Source organism: Rousettus aegyptiacus, unplaced genomic scaffold (genome assembly GCF_014176215.1).
Source record: "Rousettus aegyptiacus isolate mRouAeg1 unplaced genomic scaffold, mRouAeg1.p scaffold_m13_p_2, whole genome shotgun sequence".
Lineage (NCBI taxonomy): Eukaryota > Metazoa > Chordata > Mammalia > Chiroptera > Pteropodidae > Rousettus > Rousettus aegyptiacus.
The window spans coordinates 93564679-93584461 of NW_023416295.1; the positions used below are offsets into that span (position 1 = coordinate 93564679).

Sequence of the window (19783 nt, forward strand, 5' to 3'; positions counted from 1 at the left end):
TGTATACCTTGGGCAAACTGTTCATCGTGCGTAAGCCTCGGTCCCCTCTTACGGACCACGCGCACTCTGAGGAATTAGTCTGACCATGTGTATGATGTCCTTCGTGGAAGAGCAGCCATCGTCCTCCTCTTCCCTCTCCGCCTAATCCTCCTCCCCTCCCCCACCTTCATCTAATCAGCTAAGAGCACAGCCAGTACCATTGTTACCTTATTTTCCTGTTCTGGTCACTCCTGTGGACTAGCGCTTTGGCACTTAAGTAAACCCTCCAGCTGTTCCTCCCTCTGAACCTTCCCAGAGGCTCCCAGGCCTCACCCAGTCTCTGTCCTGCTCCTCTCCCTGAAGGTCCCTCCAGGGCCTTCTCTCTGGAGAGTTTCTACAAGAGCCACACCAAAGCCAAGTTAGCAGATTCCCACACGGCTTTGACAGCTTTATGAAAGGAACTCCACCTTAGATCTGGAACCTGGCACTGCGGTGAAGAAGAAATGAAAATTTGCCTCAAACTCTCAGAACATTATCCACCCAGGTTCATGGCGTGCTAGAGTCACAAGCGCCCTCCGAGATATCTCAACCTTGAATGCTCCATTTGCATTCAAGAAAGTTGAGGTCCAGAGAATGGGTTAATTGCTCTAACTCACACGCTTCATTGTGCCAGAGCTGGAAACAGAACACAGGTTTCTTTCTTTGCAATTTGGGAATTTTTCTTTGTATTCATAATGCAAGAATCCAGGCCTCTCAGCACTCTCGATTGTGCAATAGACTTTAAAATACAGAATGAAAAAGAAGAGTGTTGGGAAAGGCTGCTGGCCAGGCGCCCACACTGATCCCAACTGGAACGTTTGGGAGCAGTTTCTGACGCTCCAGGAACTTCCATTAACAACCACAGGGATTATGTCTCTGCGTTTTCCCTCTGAAAAATGTAATTCCATACTCCAGAAATAGAAGAAGACCAGAAAGCTTCCTTAGAAGGATGCGACGCTGCACTCTCCTCTCCCAGGGGACACAGGAAGGAAAGCCTCAGAGGGAGAACAAGGTCACGCAGCAGCGGGGAGAAGGGCAGTGGCCTGCGCCCCGCACACAGACGCAGAAGCCAGAGTAGTTGCACAAGGCGGGGACTTACCCCGGCCCTCCAGTTACATCGGCTGTGGTTCAGAGGCATCTGCCAGAGTAAAGAGAAACCGAACCACAGCCTGGCTCTGAACACAAAGGGGTCTGCTCTCTCCAAGCGGGAGACCAGCGCTCAGTCCTTGTTCTCCTGTCTCTCTTACCTCCCGTGGAGCTCTTCACCACTGTCCTGGCTTTGGATACGGAGTATAACGCTCATGTGCAACTATTTACCTGCCACCTCCCCTGGGAAGCAAAATAAACACGTCCCAACTGAGCTCCTGTGCCCCTCGGGCACACGTGCTCCACCTCCTGTCTTTTCCAGGCGGTACCAGCTCTGTCCTCCCACTGCCTAGGCCCGAACCTCGGCCGTCCTGGACGCTTCCTTCCCCCACTCCCACTTCCAGTCTGTCAGGAGATACTGTTAGTTCTATTTTCGAAACAGACCGAGAACCTGACCATTTCCCCACTTCTATTGCTGCTGCTTTGGAGCAGGCTCCCGTCCCCTCTCACCCTGGTCACCGCATCATCCACCTCCTACGCGGGGTTCTGGCTTCTACCCTGACAGCAAAGTCATCCTCTGGAAATGTAAGTCAGATTATGGGACACCTCTTCTCAAAGGCACCAGTGTCTCCCCTTCTCGCTCAGCAGCAAAGCCAGATTCTGGTCTCCTTTCCTGATCCCCTCCCCTCTCCTCCTCTCCTGATCATTCTGCTTCTCTGGCCACAAAAGCTCTTCTCCCAGGTATCTGAATGGTATCTGAATGGGTAACCCCCCCCTTCTGTCTTATTTAAAACCGCCCCTGCCTTCACCGATCCCTAGCACCTCTGACCCCCCTTCCTCAACACTATTCCTTTTCTGAAGCACTTGCCATCTTTTAACAGATAGTCCAATTTCCTTATTTTCTGTACTTATTGTATTGCTCACTGATTACTCCCCAGACCCCAGCTCATTAGGGAGGGGGCTTTTGTTCTGTTCACTGAAGAGTAGCCTAGGGATTTTAGGTGTCTAAAATCGTACCTGACACACAGAAGGTGAGACGATAAATATGGTGGAATGAATGACGGTTCCTGGGATTTGTGGGAAATCCATTCCTGAGGGGGAGGGGAACCAAAGGCTAGTAAAGGCAAGGAGGAAAGGAAAGGTGTTTGAGGGGAGATGAGTTTGAACGTGAGGAATATTCCGAGGGCAGTCAGGATGAACACGTCAGTTAGGTGAGGAAATGAGAGTTGATTTCTGTAGGTTTAAAAGAGTCAAAGATGATGAATTGCAGGTGAAAAGCCCTCATGGATTCCTCTGAGGCTAAAAGTATGGATTCCTGCCAAATCGAACATATGTCCGGGAATGGATGTCTTGTGATGACAGTAAGACGAAAAAAGTCTGGGGAGTGAAATAAAGGGAGGCCTAGCCAGGCACCCAGGGGAAACATCCTGGAGTTGTAAACTTCCGTGCACCAGGGAGTGTCCAGACCCTCAAGCTGCCCGTGGCCTGAGGGCGGAGAAACCCACCTCTGAGACTAAGCATCGCTGCTCATATAGTTTGTCATCCACAATATCGTTTGCTACCTGAGCGCAGGGTTATGCCAGAACTGTGCTTGTGGAACAGCCCTCTCCAGGCTCGCGTCACGGGCAGTGGTCAATAAGCTGTGCTTGCTTTGATCTGGCCATACCTGTCAACCATCTGCATGTGTCTAATTGCATCTGGGAAACGAGGGCTCCCACACTGTCTGTGGGAGGGAAGTTATAATAAAATATAATTGGCTAGAGACTAGGCCCTCCCAGCCATACCAGCAGGGGTTTGGGGAAAAATGTCACTTGCTTGGGTGCCACAGTTTCTCCCATTCAATAGTGCTTTACAGTTTTCATAGATTTTAAAATAGATGCTCTTATTTGAGCTTCAAAACACAGTGCCATAAATATCATCATATTCCTTTGACAGATGAAGGGACTAAGTCTTCTACAGAAAGACGAAGCAACACTCAACAATTTGCCAGCTTTGCCTTCACGTCCAGCCCTCTCTTCCTTTCTCGTACTACCTTCCTGCCTTGGGTGATGTTTCATTTATTCCTTTTGTTCAGAAGCCATTAATTGTATGGGAAGGGAAGAAATTGACCCAGAAATATGCATGGGGTCTCCGGACACCTTCCCTTGCTCTCTATCACATACATGGTCCCCATTTAATCCCTAGACCACTCTTCAGCATAACTTTTCATAAACTCCTCAGTATGGAAGAATGAGGAGCACTTCCATGTGGGGTAAAGGCAGGCTGGGAGGAGTTAGAGGTGCATCAGAAAGACAAGGGTGGGCTGATAAATAATTTTTTGTTTAGGAAAAAAAACAAACAAACAGCCTACGGTTATTATGAATATAAATTCCAGAATGTAAGAGCTGAACAAATCCTGGCTGGTGGAAGTAAACAGAGGGCAACCTGTGAGATGCATGGGTCTATCTAAGGGCATCATGGACTAAAGAGATAGAGGAACTCTGGCCCAGGGCAAACTCTAGCCACACCGGGAGGCCTGGATTCCAGCTGTGTGGCATGGAAAAGCAGTTAATCTCTCCACTGTCATTTTTATCATCAGCAAATTAGGGATGATAATTCTTGCTGGTCAAATCCACAGATTAGTTCAGAATTACAGGAGATAAATGCAAGGGTGAACTGTAAATAGAAAACCATTTACAAATGGAAAGTTCTGCATGATCGTTTCCTGCTTCTTTCTTGTCCTGCACTCTCTCTCTGCCCCCAACATAACAAATTACATACCCTAAAATTTTTCTTTTGTGTTGTCTTTGTTTTTCTTTTAAAAACAACAACAGTTAGGGAGAAAATGGCTGGTTGAGTGTTGGTGTGGGCCTTGCCAATAGTGAGATCCCCAGAGGACCCCCTCAGACAGCAGTGGGTCCCCTCTGCATGCAGGGAGGCAGCTTGCTGTCACCTTCCTGCATTTTCCTGCTACCAGGCTCCAAGTCCCTCACATAGATCTTCATATGGATCTGCACTGCTGTCTGAAAAAATGACATCCTTGGAGGGCAGGGCCCCCTGCTGCTCTCCCTTCCTGTTCCTCTCCTGAGTACTCCCTCAGTTCAGAGCATTGCACAGAGCAAGCTCCAAGCACAAAGGCTCTGGCTGTTACATATCCATGTACAACTCATGGCCCTGGTTAGCGTCTGAGATAAGACTTAAGGCTCTTCCAGCCTGCGAAACTGTCAGTGTGCTCAGGAGTGCTGAGGGAGGGGGTGGGAGGGGAGTGGGGTGCAGAGAATGAGTGGGGAGACTGATTTTTTAAAAAATGATCTACCATTTACTGGAAGAAGTCACGGGAGAGTGTACACATGCACGCACACACACAGACACACACACCATGAGACGGACAACTCAGAGAGATCTGGGAGACAGAGGAGAAGTTGAATCTGGAGTTAAAGGGGTGCAGGGAGGGAGCAAGGGGCTGACGGGGGCAGTGTATGGAAAGCATGGCAGCCCCCTTCCAAAGTCTGTCAGCTGGGAGGCACGCAGACGGGCTTTTACACGAGGGAATCAGGCAGACAAAATAACATGTCGGCTCAACTGATTGGGGGCAAATTATGGCATGGAGAGGGGAGGGTGAGACACAATGGGGAGATGGTGGCGATTGCTAGGGTAGTTTCAAACGTCTTAGATCAAACTGTACAGCGTCTGCTCCGTGCTGTGATTCAATGGTTCAGTGCGTCAAAGGTTTGTGCAAACATTACCAAGTCTCTTAATTAAGGAAAAATAATGACAAAAAAATTAAACGACACATGTTAAAGACTAACTGCAGAGAGCTTGCCTATAGATAGAGAGAGGAGGTTTAAACATGCCAGGTAACAAAAAGACGTGTGCAGGAACTGGTAGGAACTGTATAGGAGGAGGCAACTCTTGGGACGAGGTGGCGGGAGGCCTCGGAGCGAAGGGGCTGGCGTTCTGCCTGAGGCCAGGCAGCCAGGGCAGGACGTGAGGGGAGTGGGAGTGGGAGAGAACCAAGTGGGCGAAGAGTCAGTTCCTGGGTGGGTCCATGTGGGAAGGAGATGCCGCTGTCCCCGGCAAGGAGGAGGAAAGGCCCCTGCAAGAGCTCTCAGTGGGTCACCCAGCCACCTGGCTCTTTGGCCACTCCAGAGAAGAGGGGTGTGCAAGCAGGCGTCCAAGCACAACTGGTTCTCCTCTCCCCTCCCAAATGTGCTTGGAGAGCTGCTGACATTAAATGGGGTGGAGCCCTTTCGGTGTGAGTGTAATGGGCTGGGTCTTGGGCTGACAAAGCCCCTTCTAGGATGCTGTGGGTGAAAAGGCAGGAGGGGGAGAGGCGGCGGTCTAGAGGTGACATGGGGGTGAAAAGAGGTTTGGGTCCTGGCCCCAGCAGCTGCTCAGACCCAGAAGTTGTAACTACTCCTTGATTTTCTCACTCCATGATCCCCATAGCTGCACCCTCCTATACAGTGTGAGTCATGCCAGGCTGATTATAAAGGGGGAGAGAAAAAGATGCAGCAATCAAAACTTACAAGGAACGGGGAGGCCTAATTCATAACAAAGTTAAAAAAAATGTTAAAGTTCCAAAATAAAGCAACAAGAAAAAAATCCTTTAAACCAATTTAAACAAACAAATTAAAAAAACTAAATGAAAATTAGGAAGTGGGGAGGAGAAAATAAAATGAAGAAAAAAATAAACTGGGGAAAGACAATGAGTGTTAGAGCAGGCACGGACAGTTAGGTACAGACGCCAAGTACTTACGTTTACCTCGGTGATTGCTATATCAACAATGCTACCCACAACAATCAAGGCGTCAAATGTATTCCATGCATCACAGAAATAGTGCTGCATGGGGCAGAGAAGCCGAGGAAAAGAGAGAGAGAAGAGAGAAAAAAAAAAAAACCAACAACAAAGGAGAAAAACAAAACAAAAAAAGGAAAAATGAAAAAAAAAAGCATGAAAGAAAGGAGAGAAGAGAAAAAAAATGAGAAAAGAAAGAGGTTACGTGGGCATAGTAAACACTCTCTTACCACTCTACAGTTCTGGAGGCTCAGACCTGGGCCACCTGGTTCTCGCAGGGTGGAGAGGCCTGGCGAAAGCTGGGTTAGTTCAGAGCTTACACTGGGCCGTGGCCACCCTGGGAGGGGCACCGGGCGGCCTTGCACCGCCTGCTGCCTCCACTCGGCTCCCAGCTCCTGGGCCCAGCACAGAGGGCCGAGCTGGGACACGTGGGAAAAAAGGAGGAGAAGCTCTCACTTTTTTTCCCTCACAGGACGACGGCGGGTTCAATAAAAAGCATGACTGGAGGGGGGTAAAAACAGGAAATTAAACAAAATAAATAAAAGGAGGTAGAGAGAGAGAGAGAGAGCGTGAAAGAGAGCGGGAAACAGGAGGCAGAAGAGGAAGGAAGGAGGAGGTTTCCTGGGAGGGCAGAGTCATACTCACATTAGTTTCACTGAGAATGACGTCAATTATGCTGCCAATTACGATGAGGAAGTCAAAAACATTCCAGGGATCACTAAAGTAACCCTACATAAGGGAGGGGCAGGCAGGACGGGGATTAAAAAGGAATATTAGACAGACAAGAACAGAGCAACATCACCATCAGAATCACCGTCCGGACCTCAGTGTTGCTGCTGGAGTTCCAAACACCCTCGCCGTGGCCAGGAGCCCAGGGGAGAAGGGGGTGGCCGGTCCTCCTGCCCTGCCTCCTGTGGCCACAGTGGCCACGTGGTTCCCCTTCCTCCGGATCCAGCCCGCCTCGCCGCCCTCCTGCCCAGAGGCCCTTTCTACTTCCCAGCAGGGCAGGAGTGGGCGTGGGGGCTGGCAGTGAAGGGATGTGGCTGGACTCTCTTTTCAGTCCACATTTAGCATCTCCTATAGCCCCATTTCTCTTCCTTCAGAAGGGCTTGTCTGCAAGGAGGGAGGGAACACAGGTGGATGATCCCTTAGAGGAGAATGGGCTGCGGTCCTGTGGGTGATCTAAGAACTAAGAAGTAGCAATCAGTGTGGCCCAGAAGGGTGGCCAGGTCGTCTGGGCCCAGAGGTGGCTCATGGAGAGCTCAACAATAACAAAGGGGCCACATCGTTAGAATGATACCTATGAAAATATGGGCTCTATGCAGATGGAACCAGAGTCACCCTTGTTCCAGCACTGGACATGCTCCAGTATTCCCAGGGGCAGCTGTGTCCTGGCAAAGGCTTCACTAACAGAAGGGAGACGGAGTCCAGGTCAGTCTTGGAGCTAATGCAGGACGTGGCCCTACACAGTGCCCTCAGGGCGTCTCCCGAGCACCTGCCCCAGGCTCCTTTCCCGCCATCGTCATTCTAGGATAGGGACCCACCGAAATGCAGATGCCACCAGAGTGAATGACGTTGCTAAAGCCTTTCCTGAGAACCAGACTGACAGGTGTAGTCTGGGCAGAGGGTGTGTGGAGGGGGACACAGGGCAGCCATGGAGGAGAGGCTCTAGCACAGGTCGGGGAGACGGCATCCTGATTTCACTACTTTACCCTGTGGGCATGAGATTTTCGGGGTTTCCACCATATTTAGAAAAGGGAAAAAATGAATGTTCTTGAAAGACTTCTTTGAGGGACTTGGACAACTGGTCAGCCAAGGGATAGGCTGTCCCCAGTTCCCCAGAGGATTCCAGGAGTCCTGGGTGAGTGGACTCTGTACAAAGTCACCTCTCTGAGAGGCGTGGGAGTCTAGAGAGAAATGCTGTGAACACACGGGACGTCCACTCGCATTTTAGGAAGCCCCAGGACGGCCATATTCCCCTGGGTGGGCTGGAAAGGACCTAGTACTGAAGACACTAGTCTTAATGACAAAAGGACATTTTCTCCTTTCGTCCTTTAAGGAATGTCCACAAAGGGGCTAAAACAGGGCTGGAACACCTTTGCTCAGCAGGACCAGAATTTTCTTATTCTCTGAGCCACGAGCTGGGGCTTCCAGGAGATGGAATTCTAGAGTGGTGAGTGCATCTGAAAGCGTTAGGGTTCCTCTGAGAGTTTCCCAGATCTCTCTCCCCAGCTCTCTCTCCCTTTTTATTTTTTACTCACAAGAGCCAAGAGTCTGTGTTCTTCCATTTCCTCCTGGCTCTATCCAGCTCCCTTAACTTCCCCACTTCCCAGCCATGCCCTCTTTCCAGAGAGATCGCAAGACATGCTGTCCTAGGGCTGTTATTCTTAGTGTGGGAGGTCGGGTCACAGGGAAAGGGGCCTCTCGGTTCCCAGGCATTTCTGCCAAAAGAAAACAGAAGCACCACCACGGAGACTTCGGACAGCCAGACTGGGGAAGCAGAGGTTGCCCGGGGCACGGGGTCAGGTGAAGGTCAGCTGGGATCGTGGCTTTCTCATTTGCTTCCCAGAATATTTTTCTGAATATACTAGAGGCTTTGAGGTGGAGAGAGACCTCCCTCTCCCATTCAAGTCACATGCTATGAGCAGGAAACAACCAATTCCCTCCCAGGTTCTCAGATATCATCCTCAGGGCAAATGGAGAAAGCTAATTTTGAAGGAAGGGAGGCAAAGAGCGAAGACCCCAATGAACTATAAGTATGCGTCTGATTTAAAATTAGATTTTGGAAAACACTGGGGGAATATCTCTAGATAGGAATGCCATCGTTGTGGGTAGAGCTATTTCAGAAGGGAAGGCGAGGGAGGTCGAGAAAGAGAAAGGAGAGCAACAGGAACCGGAGCAGAGTCCAGGATGTTCACTCAGCACCTGGCCTAGAAAACGTGGTAACAAAGCATGATTTGGGTGTGGGGGCAGGAGGAGAGGTAGAAAGGTAGAAGGCTCGGGGCACACGAAAGGAGGATGACTTGCAGTCTTTCATCCACCAGAGACCTGAAACAAAAGGAGTAGGTTGGCCTTGGTCTGCAACACCTCTGAGGGGAGGAAAGGGAAAGGAAGAGAGGCAGAGAGCAGGCTCAGGCTAGGTTAACACACAGGTCCATCCGCTGGAGAGCCCTGGCGGAGGGGCCGAGACCCAAAGGGACCCTGTCAACCTCCTGGCTGTACGTCGCTTGTCACCCTTTCACTTGGGTGTCTGTGTGTATGTGCAGATGGGAGGAAACACAACACAGTCAGCCCCTCGTTGACCATGGCCCTCTCCCATCCCTTCAATGCTGGCTGCCATTGTGTTGGCTGGGCTCTGCGGAGAGTAATGCCTCGTGCCTCACACTTGCCCTTAGCAGGCTGTGTTCCTGGAGGCTTTTGACTGACTTCTCTGGGCTGTGGCAAGCTCCCTGGCAGACCCCGTGCAGAGGCCTCCACCAGCTGCAGGACCAACCAGTGCCCTTGTTGCCAAGAGCTCCTGTGGACCCGGCCCTGAGGAGATATGCATGCATCTGGAATACAAGAGTGAGGGAGTGTGTTCGGGGAGGTCGGTGACAGGGTCCCTTTAAGAGGCAGCTTTTCGCCCTGACCCATTCGCTCACCTTCCCACCCCTCTGTCCCACAGCCCGCCAGTCCTGCAAGGTGGACCACAAAGACGGTTTAGATCTAGCTTCCAGGTAGGCCTCCTCCTCCCACTCTTTCGGTAGCCTCTTCCTCTCACCCATTCCACACCCACTCCCAGAAATAAGGCCGATAGCTCCCATTCGGTCAACAGTTATCCAAGGGACGAGGGAGAAACCTGGTCAAACCCTTAACGAAATGGGGCCTGGGAGAACCGTTTTACCTATGCTCTCTGGGGCATAACAGTTCAGTGTTCTCTTATTCTCTCTCTCTCTCTCTCTCTCTCTCTCTCTCTCTCTCACACACACACACACACACACACACACACACACACACGTTTTTGCCCACCTAGTTTCCTGGAAACCATGGGTAACGTGGGTTTCAGGGGTATAATGGAGGAAAGAATATGGGAAAAGGAAATCATTGGTTATTTTCTCTTACAGTCAGTTTGACCTGGAGTCAGGTTTTACCTGTCACTCCTCCTTTCCTTGGTAATGGGTCCCAAATGGTAGACATCGGGATTAGGGAAAGCATGTTTCTGGCTCCCCCTGAAGTGGTAAACCAAACCTCTCCATGTCCAACTCCTCAGAGGCCTGCAGGCCTGATCATCTGGAAGGGATGGTGCTTTCAGGGCTAGAAGCCTTCTCCTCTTAATCCCTAAACTCTCCAGAGTTAGTGGATTTCCCCTTTCCAGAAGATGGGCCTCTCCCCTGGTCATCCTCAGGAAGGTCTCGAGAGCTCTTTCAGTGTGCCGGCCAGCAGCCAGCCCTGTGATCTGCAACTGCTTATACCCTAGAACCAGGGTGCTGCTGGCCCTCTACTCACTGGCTGATGTGGGTCGACAAAATGTAGACCAAACTGATATTAGCTTCAGCAGATCATGATTAGGAAGAAAAATCTTTGCAAAAGTATCGTATGATTTTGCATGCACAAGAATTTTGGATTTTCCTTTCCTTTGAATTATCTGTGTCTTGATTCACCTCCGCCACTGGAGCGACTCCAAGTTGAAGGAGGCAGCGTGGTAGTTGAGTATGATCTCTGGGGATAAGGTGTCTGGGTTCAAATCCTACCTCTGGCACTTAGTACCTGGATAACCTGTAGCAAATAACTTAACCTCTCCAAGGCCTCAGTTTTCTCACCTATTAAATGGGATGACCATAGAATTATGGCAAGAATTAAATGAGATAATACCTGTAATGCACTTGGACCTGTGGCTGGTTGAAGTAAGCTCTAAATAAGTGTTAGCTTCTGTCATGATTAACTGGAGGTGACCTGTTAAATAGTATTCACAGGTTCAGTTTTGGGGGTGGGACTGAGCAGAAGGGAAGGCAAAGCACAGGTATGTGGAAGGAGGAGGGAAGAAGCTAAAGCTTCTGGAATCCTGAGCTCACCTTTTGTCTCTCTCTAAGGCCTTTTCTGCCCCTCTTATGTCAGTACTGAGTGGTGTGACTGTCTTGAGGCTCTTGAATGAAATCTGGCTGATACTATTTTGAGATTAGTGACAGCATGCAAGTTGTCCTGGCTGAATTTTACTAGGCTCAAGTTTATGGAGACAGTCAACTGCCAGGTTCTTAGAAACCCCTATTCTTGCCAAGGGAGCTCCAGTTCCCTGTTTTCTGCCTAGGGGGCTAGGAAGAGAGGGGTGAGCTGCCGAATGCGCCTGTTTTCCCGTTCTGATCCTGGAGCGCAGGACTGCTGTGGGAGAGGTGGTAAGCACATGCCTGTGCCCTTGAATTCTGAATCCTAAGTTTTTCCCTGCCCAGAGCAAAATTTGCTGCTATAATATTGTTAGAGGCAACACGAACTTTAAAACAGCCTGGTGATAAGAAGGGATCCATAAGAAATTATGCACACTTGGGACTGTGTATTCCCAGGAATTTTTGAGGCAAAACTTATTTCATTGTCATTACTTGTTTTTTCTCTTCTCTCTTCCTTGCTACCTATCATCGGTATCTACCCTCCGATGGGTCCAGCAGAGGAAAGGTGAAGCAAAGGAGCACAGAGGAGATGATTGGGCCTCAGGTAGGGAATCAGACTCCAGACTTTCAGTCTGTCTGGGGGTCTCTCCCCTGAGACTGTTCCCTTCTAGGGACACACGGGGCCTCAGAGAGTGTTGGAGTGGGAGACCTGGGTCGAGATCAGAAGCGGAGCTGCTGGAATTGAGGCAGAGAATGGGAATGAACACGGAAAGGTGAGGGAAGGAAGAATGTCTGAGAGGGAGGGAAAATCCAGCTGCCAAGGGATGTAGGTGGCAGGGAAGCAAAGGAATTACAGAAATCACACAAGAAGAAAAAGGTGAGGAGGGTATTGATGGGAAAGGCCACTCAAGGTAGAAAGCGCGGGAAAAGAAGAAAGAGCACACAGATGGTGGGAAGTGGAGAGAAGCAGAGAGGAAAGGAGAGAGAGGGAGAGAAAGAGAGAGAGAGAGAGAGTAGAGCAGGGAGAGAGCGAGGGAGAGAAGGGGAGAGAGAGAGTAGAGGGGGGAGAGAGGGAGAAAAAGGGAGAGAGAGAGTGGGGCGGGGGAGAGGAAAGAGAGAGAGAGTGGGGGAGAGAGGAGGCAGGGCAGCAGGGTGGGAAGTCCCCAGAGTAGGCCCAAGGCCTCTTAAATGACTCTGCTGCTCAGGAAAGCAGCAGGAATCCACAAGAAGGTGGAAGGAGGGATTAAGACCACCTGGGAGAGGCAGGGCCTACAATGGGAGGAGGGGGCAAAAGGTGGCTTGTACTTCACGGGGGGGGGGGGTTCCTGAAAGAGAGCCGAGCCCCTGCCTGAGTGAGCAGGCATTTGCAGCAGGTGGCTAAGCAGAAGCAGTTGGTGGTGGGTAGGGGGACAGTGTCCAGTTCCTGGACACACTGGTCTATCCTGGGTCCTCGGCTGTGGAGCTGAGTGATGAGGAGAGCTGAATGAAGCACGGAGAGGGGCTGCATGCAGCTGGCGGCGAGGCAGCGGTGGCGATGTCTCAGTGTGTGTCTGTGAACAGTCAGTCCCTCGGAATATCATGGAGCACAATGGTAACTGACACCAAGCAGAGATAATATAAATTGTATTACATTAGGATGCCATTTAGGCATAACAGTAATCATGGAAATTAGTGGTGTCTAATGGAGAAGGCAGAACTGGAGCACACAGCTGCTCTTGGGCCCTGGCTGCCTGGGCCGCGGGGAGGGTTTCTGTCTCCTCCGTCAGCGCCCCCTGTGCTGTGTTCACTCAGCGGCGCCTGGGGGCTCACACTGCACAGGTAGCCTGGGCCAGTGGGGACAAAGGGCAGAAGCAGACCCAGGGCTGGGGTTAGGGACTGGGTCCTTGCCCTGGTGAGAGGAGGCACCAGTGGTGGTGGTGACGGGAACTGTTCTCAAAATCGTTAGAGGACTGTACACTGAAGTGGGACACCTTTTGCTCCTCTTCTTCTTTGGAATTAAGCTTTTCCTCCCCAGGAAAGTTTCAAAGGTCATCGTTCATTTATTTGTCTTACTAGGTGCCGGGAACTGCTCAAAGCGTTGGCACACAGATGCGGGTCGGATCGGACACCTGTAGTCCTCCCCACTGGGAGCAGATGAAAACTGGGGGTTATTGACTAAGCTTCTTTGGGGGACTGCAGGAGGTTCTTTCTAGCAGGTGCTTCATGCTAATGCTGGAGATGAGCTGATTTCTGCGGAGGGCTCCTCCACGACAGGGTGTGGAAAGTGTGCATCCCTGGGGCAGGCAGCGGCGGGGGGGGGGGGGGGTGGGGGGGCGGCAGAGGGGTGCTGAGGCCGGCAGAGGCGCCGCAGTGTGTGCAGGCAACTTTAAGTTCACACGAACATCATGAGCGCTCTGACGGGGCAGGGGAGGCAGAGCGCAGGCAGCGCTGGGAGACGAGGAGGAGCAGTGGATAAGCTTGGACCCGTGGCAGCCCTCTGTGCCTTGCCCGTCTCGAATTTTCTCCTGCCCAGTCCAGCTGACCTAGGCTCCGAGAGAACGTCCCAAACCCAGATCTGCCTGGTCCCGTCCTATAGTCTCCGAGCCCTTTCTGACCTAACGGGATGACCCCTTCTCAGTGAAGGGGCAGGTATGGCACAACTACGATCACGACAGCCAGCTGCCTGTGTCCACTTAGGTCAACAAAATGTGAACGCATTGAGAGCCGGCCCCCGCTTCCGAGGAGAGCCTCGAGCGGAGCAGGCACGGCAGCAACCTCTGCTTGCTTCCTGTCGCATGGGCACAAGCACAGCGCACGCCCTCAGCGGCTCTGCGAGGATGACTTGCGTTCCCACATGACGTGTGCAGAGCCTGCTGGTGGCCGGGACTTCTGTATTCCTATTACTGCGGCCGGAGCGCTGGCTGCCTTCCTGCGTCACCGAGGCCCCGCCCTCGCTTGCAGCAGCCCAGCCAGGACCTTAGCAGTGCCTCGGGGCTGGTGGGCGGGGCAATCCGCAGCCCCGCAGGTTTGAGGAACCCTCTTGCACTCCCAGACTCAGCGTGGTCGGGTCTCTTTCCCAGTGGCGGGAATGGAGATGGAACCAGGGCACTTTCCCATCAGGCTTCTTTGTACAGTGTGAATAATTTTCCACATTAAATAATTAAATGTAATAGGTAATACTACCCTTCCCACACAAGGCTTTAGGCAAGTGATATAATTATTTTTTCATCATTCATAGTGACTTTTAAGCTCTCAAGCGCCAGCCAAGAAAGAAACCTGTCACAATGTTGCAACAATATGCAAATCCCTGGGTACAAGAGCAGGCGGGGCGGCCCCCTGACAAAGCCTGTTTGTGCCTGTCTGCGTGTACTGCTTCAACAACCCTGTGGGCATTCCACAAATTCATAATAATCAGGGTAATGCCCACTCACCAATCAGGCTGCTGGGAAACAGGCAGGAGCTCCGCCCCACGCAGAGCGCTCCTCTCGACTCAGGGCTGAAGCCGGCTGAGTCGCTGCGCCAAGTCATCCCTTTGCCACCTCCTTTCCTTCTGCTTCGCTTTCCTCCTCATTCAAATGTGACGTGTATATGCTGAGTTCCTGGGTCGAGGGGGCTTCCACTGATGGTGGGAGACACTGGTTTCTTAAGATTTGGGATAAACAGATGTCAAGGAAAATGAAGTAAGAGGCTGAATGAAGTCTTACCTTATCAGCCTAAAGCCCTGGTTCTCAGTGCGGGGAGTGCACTGCCCTCTAGCGGGTGCTTGGGGACCTGCAGGGCACCACCACGTTTCAGGGGGCAGAAGCGGCACTTAGCACTGAGTGGGTGGGGCCAGCAGGGGATGCTGTCTGTGGAGGCCAGCTTTGGTTTGCTCTCATCCAGGTGGCATTTCCAGAGTGTCTAATGCCACCGGGTGCTACTGCGAAAGCATCTGGAGGGATATAAAGATGGGTGAGAGATACTCCTGCTCAAACACTATCTAGAGCTTTCCTTGATTCTTCTTCCTCACCCTCACATCCACGTAACCACCAGATAAAGTCACGACTCTACCCACCTCACTCCATCTCTACTGCTGTCACCTGCATTTCCAAGAACAGGCTTTAACTGCTCCCCCCTTGCCCCACACCAGCCCATTCTTCACTAAGCAATCAGCGTGCTGGTTCAAAACCACGATGAGCTTATATAACGTCCCACTGAACACCCCTGCTCCCTGTGGTTTTGGAGGGCAGTCAGAGCACATCCACACCTCTTACAGGTCCCGAAAGGCCTGCGTGCTCTGGCCCTGCCCACCCCTCCTCCTCACTCACTGCTCTCAGTCCCCAGAAAAGGCTGTGCTCACTCCTGCCTCAGGGTCTTTGCTCTTCCCTCTGTCAGAAATGCTCTTCTTCCAGATCCTGTTCAGCCTCCAGGGCTCAGTTTAACCGGCACCTTCCTGACCCCCTTATCTCTTCCCTCACTGCTCTCCCGTGGTAGCCCATTTTCTCCCAGCAGAGCCCTTGCTCTATTCTGTAATCTCTTTGTTTACTGGTGTTTCCTGCATTACACCGTGAGCCCTGTAGAGATGGTACCATGTCTCAGCATCATCACTGAGGTGCTCAATAACTATAGGAAAAAAAAAAGATGGAAACAGTAGCGCTAATAAGTGGAAGTTACTAAGGGGCACATTCTATTCAGTATAAAGGAGCATTCACAACAGAGCTGCCACTAGATAGAGTCTCTCATGGCCAAAAGCAGGACTATGCAGAGATTTCTGCATTGATGGAAGATCAATGATCTTAATGGTGTTTTCTGATACTAATGTTCTGACTCTCATTCTCTTGTTCTCCAGGTCTATAATTCTCATTCATTCATTCCGGCCTTGCGTTAAACTTTCACTGAATGCCTCTCATGGGCCAAGGAATTCAGCCATCCAGTATTTGTCTTCATAACTTGCAAGTCTTCCATTGCAAGTGCAGTGCCTGTGTGTGTGAATGTGCATGTGCGTGTGCGTGTGCGTGTGTGTGTGTGTGTGTGTGTGCGCACGCATCCGCATGAATAGGAGGGCGTATTAGGCTACTGTTTCACTTTCTTGAGCTCGCCTATCAGGTGACTGCCCCATCTCCTGAAAGTACTTATCACTTCAGATTTGGAAAGGAAATTCTGAAGGTGCAGACCAATCCAGGGGTATCCAGGGGCCAAAGACAGAATGGGCGAATGAGAGGTAGAGGGAGGCAAGGGGCCTCTGAGGAGGTGGAGGGACATGGGAATGGAGAAACTATTGTTAATTTTCCATAGAGTTGTTACTTGAGAATGGCTTGCTTTCATCTTGTTCCTATTTTGCTTATAAGGAAGAAAATGAACCCTTGCTGAGGACCTACCGAGTACACAGAAACATCTCAGCTTGTTCAAATTTGTTGTTTCAGTGGGGGTATAGGTAAAAGAACTTGGCTTTTGAATCACCTAAACCTTTATTAAAATCTCCCAAAACAACAACAACAAAAAAACCATGGCTCTTTGATTTTGGACACATTACTTAGCTTTTCTCTGACCTTTGGTTTCCTAAAGACTATTTTACTTGTCTTATGGACTGATGGACGTAATGAATGGAAAATGTCCAGCATAATGTCTGATTCTGCATAGACACAATATATGATACTTACTTTCCTCGCTTCCAAACGTTACTTAATTTAAGGTGTAGGAATTGACACAAAATGGGTTCATGTGTCTATTCGTTACTTCTTTTAAAGTAGGAATAGGGGTACCAGTCTGAACAGCAGTTTTTCTAGGTCAAGATCCGAGAATGGACTAAATGGACTAAATGGACTAAAGTCGGGGAACTCTGTTCTTAAAGTGGCTACATGGCGACTCCAGGCTCACTGCCCTGCTCATGGTCGCCATTGTGTCCCTGGGACCAAGCACATTGCCTGATATGTTGGAAGCTCTGTACAATATTTGTTAGGTTGTTGGTTAACTTTAGCCTACAGCAAAACACTAGTCAAACAGCATACAGGAAAAGAGTCCTTGAAATAAATGATCTGAAGGAGACAACACCTAGAGACAGAGAGAGGAAATGGTGAAAAACTGAGCTCAAATCTAGAAAAGCCAGTAATGGATGCCATTAGTCACAGGAAAGGGCGAGCGATAGTTTTAGATGTTAGTATCACGGTTTACGCGGTGTTTTAACATAATTCAACTTCAAAGATCCATTAAGATAAGCCTTGAAATTATATTATGGTGTTAGGTAGAAATCTGTATGAAGGGACAGAATAAATTAGCTCAAAGTGAGAGATGACAGAACACCAGAATTACAAAAGTACCAATTTTAAAAAGGAAATCAGCAAAAAGGGCAGGAGAGTGAAGTTTCCTTCGTTCTGAGTTGGAGGGTGGGATGCAAACTCCCCAGGCTGAGGCTGAGGGACCCTTGCATGTCTCACATTCCATCTGGACGGCACTTTCCCCAGAAGCCTTAGTGACTTTTCAGACATTGCTACGGTCTGAATATTTGCGTCCCCACAAATACACATTTTGGAATCCTTACTCCCAATGCAATGGAGTTAGGAGGTGGAGTCTTTGGGATTATGTCATGAAGGTAAAGCTTTCAAGAATGAGGTTACTGCTCTTATAAAAGAGATTTCACAGAGCTCTCTCAGCCCGTCTGCCATGTGAGGACCAGCGAGAAGACACAAGCTATGAACCTGGAAGAGGGTCCACGCCAGAGAATGCAACCACGTGGGTGCCTTGATCTTGAACTTCCTGCTTCCAGAACACCGAGAAATAAAATTTTGTTGTTTATAAGCTACTTAGTCTGTGGTACTTGTTATAGCCCTGAAGGGACTGAGACAGACATGATCCCGTTTGGTCTCACTACAGGCTGCTAAGCCAGTCTTCCTACTTTACAGAGAAACTGAGGCATGGGAAAAAAGTGCCTGTAGGCATTCTATGCCCTACCTGCCTGCCCCTAACTCATTCAAGGTGCTGCTAAGGTGGAAGCGAGGCTTCCTGGTTCTCGATCTACCAGAACGTTCTCTCTCTGTGGAATCCGGTGACGGTAGGCGGTTAAGCAAAGAAATGAAGTAAACATTGCTTAATAAAAAAATAAAGTCTGGCAAAAGTTATTGCGTCATGATGAAATGTATGATTAACTTAAAATTGTTAGAAAGGGGGAGCCAGAGGTAAAATGGGAGAGAAAGCAGACTTTTAGTAGGAAAAGTAATGATCTGGTAAAAACAACCAAGTTTCTAAAGAATTCTCAGCTTTTAAGAAGAGGCAATGGCCCCGGTTTATATCCTTTCCTGCTGGTCATGTCACTTTCTCTTTCCTTCCCCTGGTCCTTTGCTGGGCTCTAAAGAAAATTTCTCTCAGTAGCTCACGGAAGAGTATGTGGAAATCGGAATCTCTCCTGCCCCCTGAGAGGGAGCCCAGGCCAGGTGGACTTGTGCCACAGGGTCTTCTGGGCCCCTAGGTGGCTGTACTGGTGCGTGCAGGGAAATTCCGCTCCTACTATTCTCCTCATTCCATTTGCGCGGGCTGCCCCAGGGACCCTGTGGTATCACTCGGGGCCTTGCTGGCTATCTCCAGACCTCTGTCCTATGCTGATTAGTGGCTTCTCTAACACAGGTCTGTGTATCCCTGACTCCTGTGCCTCTCTTTCTATCAGAGTTGGCGATATTTAGGAACTCATCCTTTGGCATGTTTCCCACTAGCCTTCTTGGTGGACCAAGGGCCTATCTGATTGTGAAAGTTAATGAAAATCATGGCCCAAATATGACTTGAGCAGGAAAGTAGGCTGGCTCACAGTTGGTCAAAGTGGTTGATCTTCCCCGGGTCAGATAAGTAAATCTGCCACTTGACTTGGAGCTTGAATCATTTGCTGAGATGCTCTCTCAGCTTCTCCACCTGCCTGGTGAATGTCCGAACCCTGGTTTCTGTCCAAGAAACAGCTTGCTCATGAACGACAAAAAAATGTCTAAAACAGTGGATCCATGCCTGTATGATTCGGACCCTCAGCCTCAGAAGCTCCCTTTGCATCTGTACTGGGCCTGGGTGCCCCTGGAGAACCCCACGCTGGCTAGAGGACATGGACCATGATGTCTTCATGTCGTGTAAGGAAAGCTGTTTGCCAAAGGGAAACCAGATGATTGATCTTTAAAGAGTTTCCGGATATGGATAAAGCTGACAGCGAAGACTGAGTACTGGGCTGCAGAGTTTCTTTGCAGAAAAAGTGCTCTCCCTGAGTGCTCCCTGTGCACCCACCTCCCCACTCCAGTTTTCCTGCTGTCTGTCCATGGGTGAAGTTAGGGCCGCAATCTGGGCCTCATCTGTCCCTTTATCACAAACCTGATGAAAAGAAAATAGCTGGTGATGAATTTTTCCATCTTGCCCACATCAGCACATGCTCCTCATCTAGGCAGGGCAACAGTCCTTTCCTAAGAACAACACAGTATGCAGAGAAAAGATTGCTTTGGGGCCACTGGAAACCATGGGGTCCCCTGCACTAAACAGGCACAGTGAGAAATAAGAGGAAGGCTGCCTTCATGCACGAGAAATCCAAGACCAGCAACACTGTCTCTCAGGCTCAGACTCAAGATGCAGAGAGACTGGCCCTGGCTCACACACTCCACAGTACTGACCACTGAGGGGACCATTTGAGAGCCTCCTGCCTCTTCCTTCTCACAGTTCTGCTGCTGCTTACCTGGGTGAGGCCTGAGCAAGGCTGTGCCTAGGGCTGTGGGGAGTGGCCCAACGAAGAGAAAGTGCTTGATCCCCATGGTCCCGAGCAGCTCCGATTCTGTAGCATCTCATTCACCAAGGTCTCTTCCTGTTTTGACTCATTCCTTGCTCCCAGCCAAGGGAAGGGTTGAGGGGA

General features: G+C 50.2%; 1 protein-coding gene across 24 annotated transcripts in view; it reads right to left on the reverse strand.

Annotated features, from left to right (window-relative positions):
- Positions 1-6: 6 nt before the first annotated feature.
- The window catches only part of CACNA1C (calcium voltage-gated channel subunit alpha1 C), a 607203-nt gene continuing 587426 nt past the window's right edge, over positions 7-19783 (reverse strand). For 13 of the 24 annotated variants that reach the window (XM_036236195.1, XM_036236192.1, XM_036236191.1 and 10 more), the window contains 2 exons: positions 6527-6610; positions 7-5926 (listed from right to left, as the gene is read on the reverse strand). In XM_036236195.1, the coding sequence (XP_036092088.1) occupies positions 5693-5926; positions 6527-6610 (318 nt within the window). In that variant the 3' untranslated portion in view covers positions 7-5692. The other 11 variants (XM_036236201.1, XM_036236199.1, XM_036236197.1 and 8 more) reach the window with 2 other exon arrangements.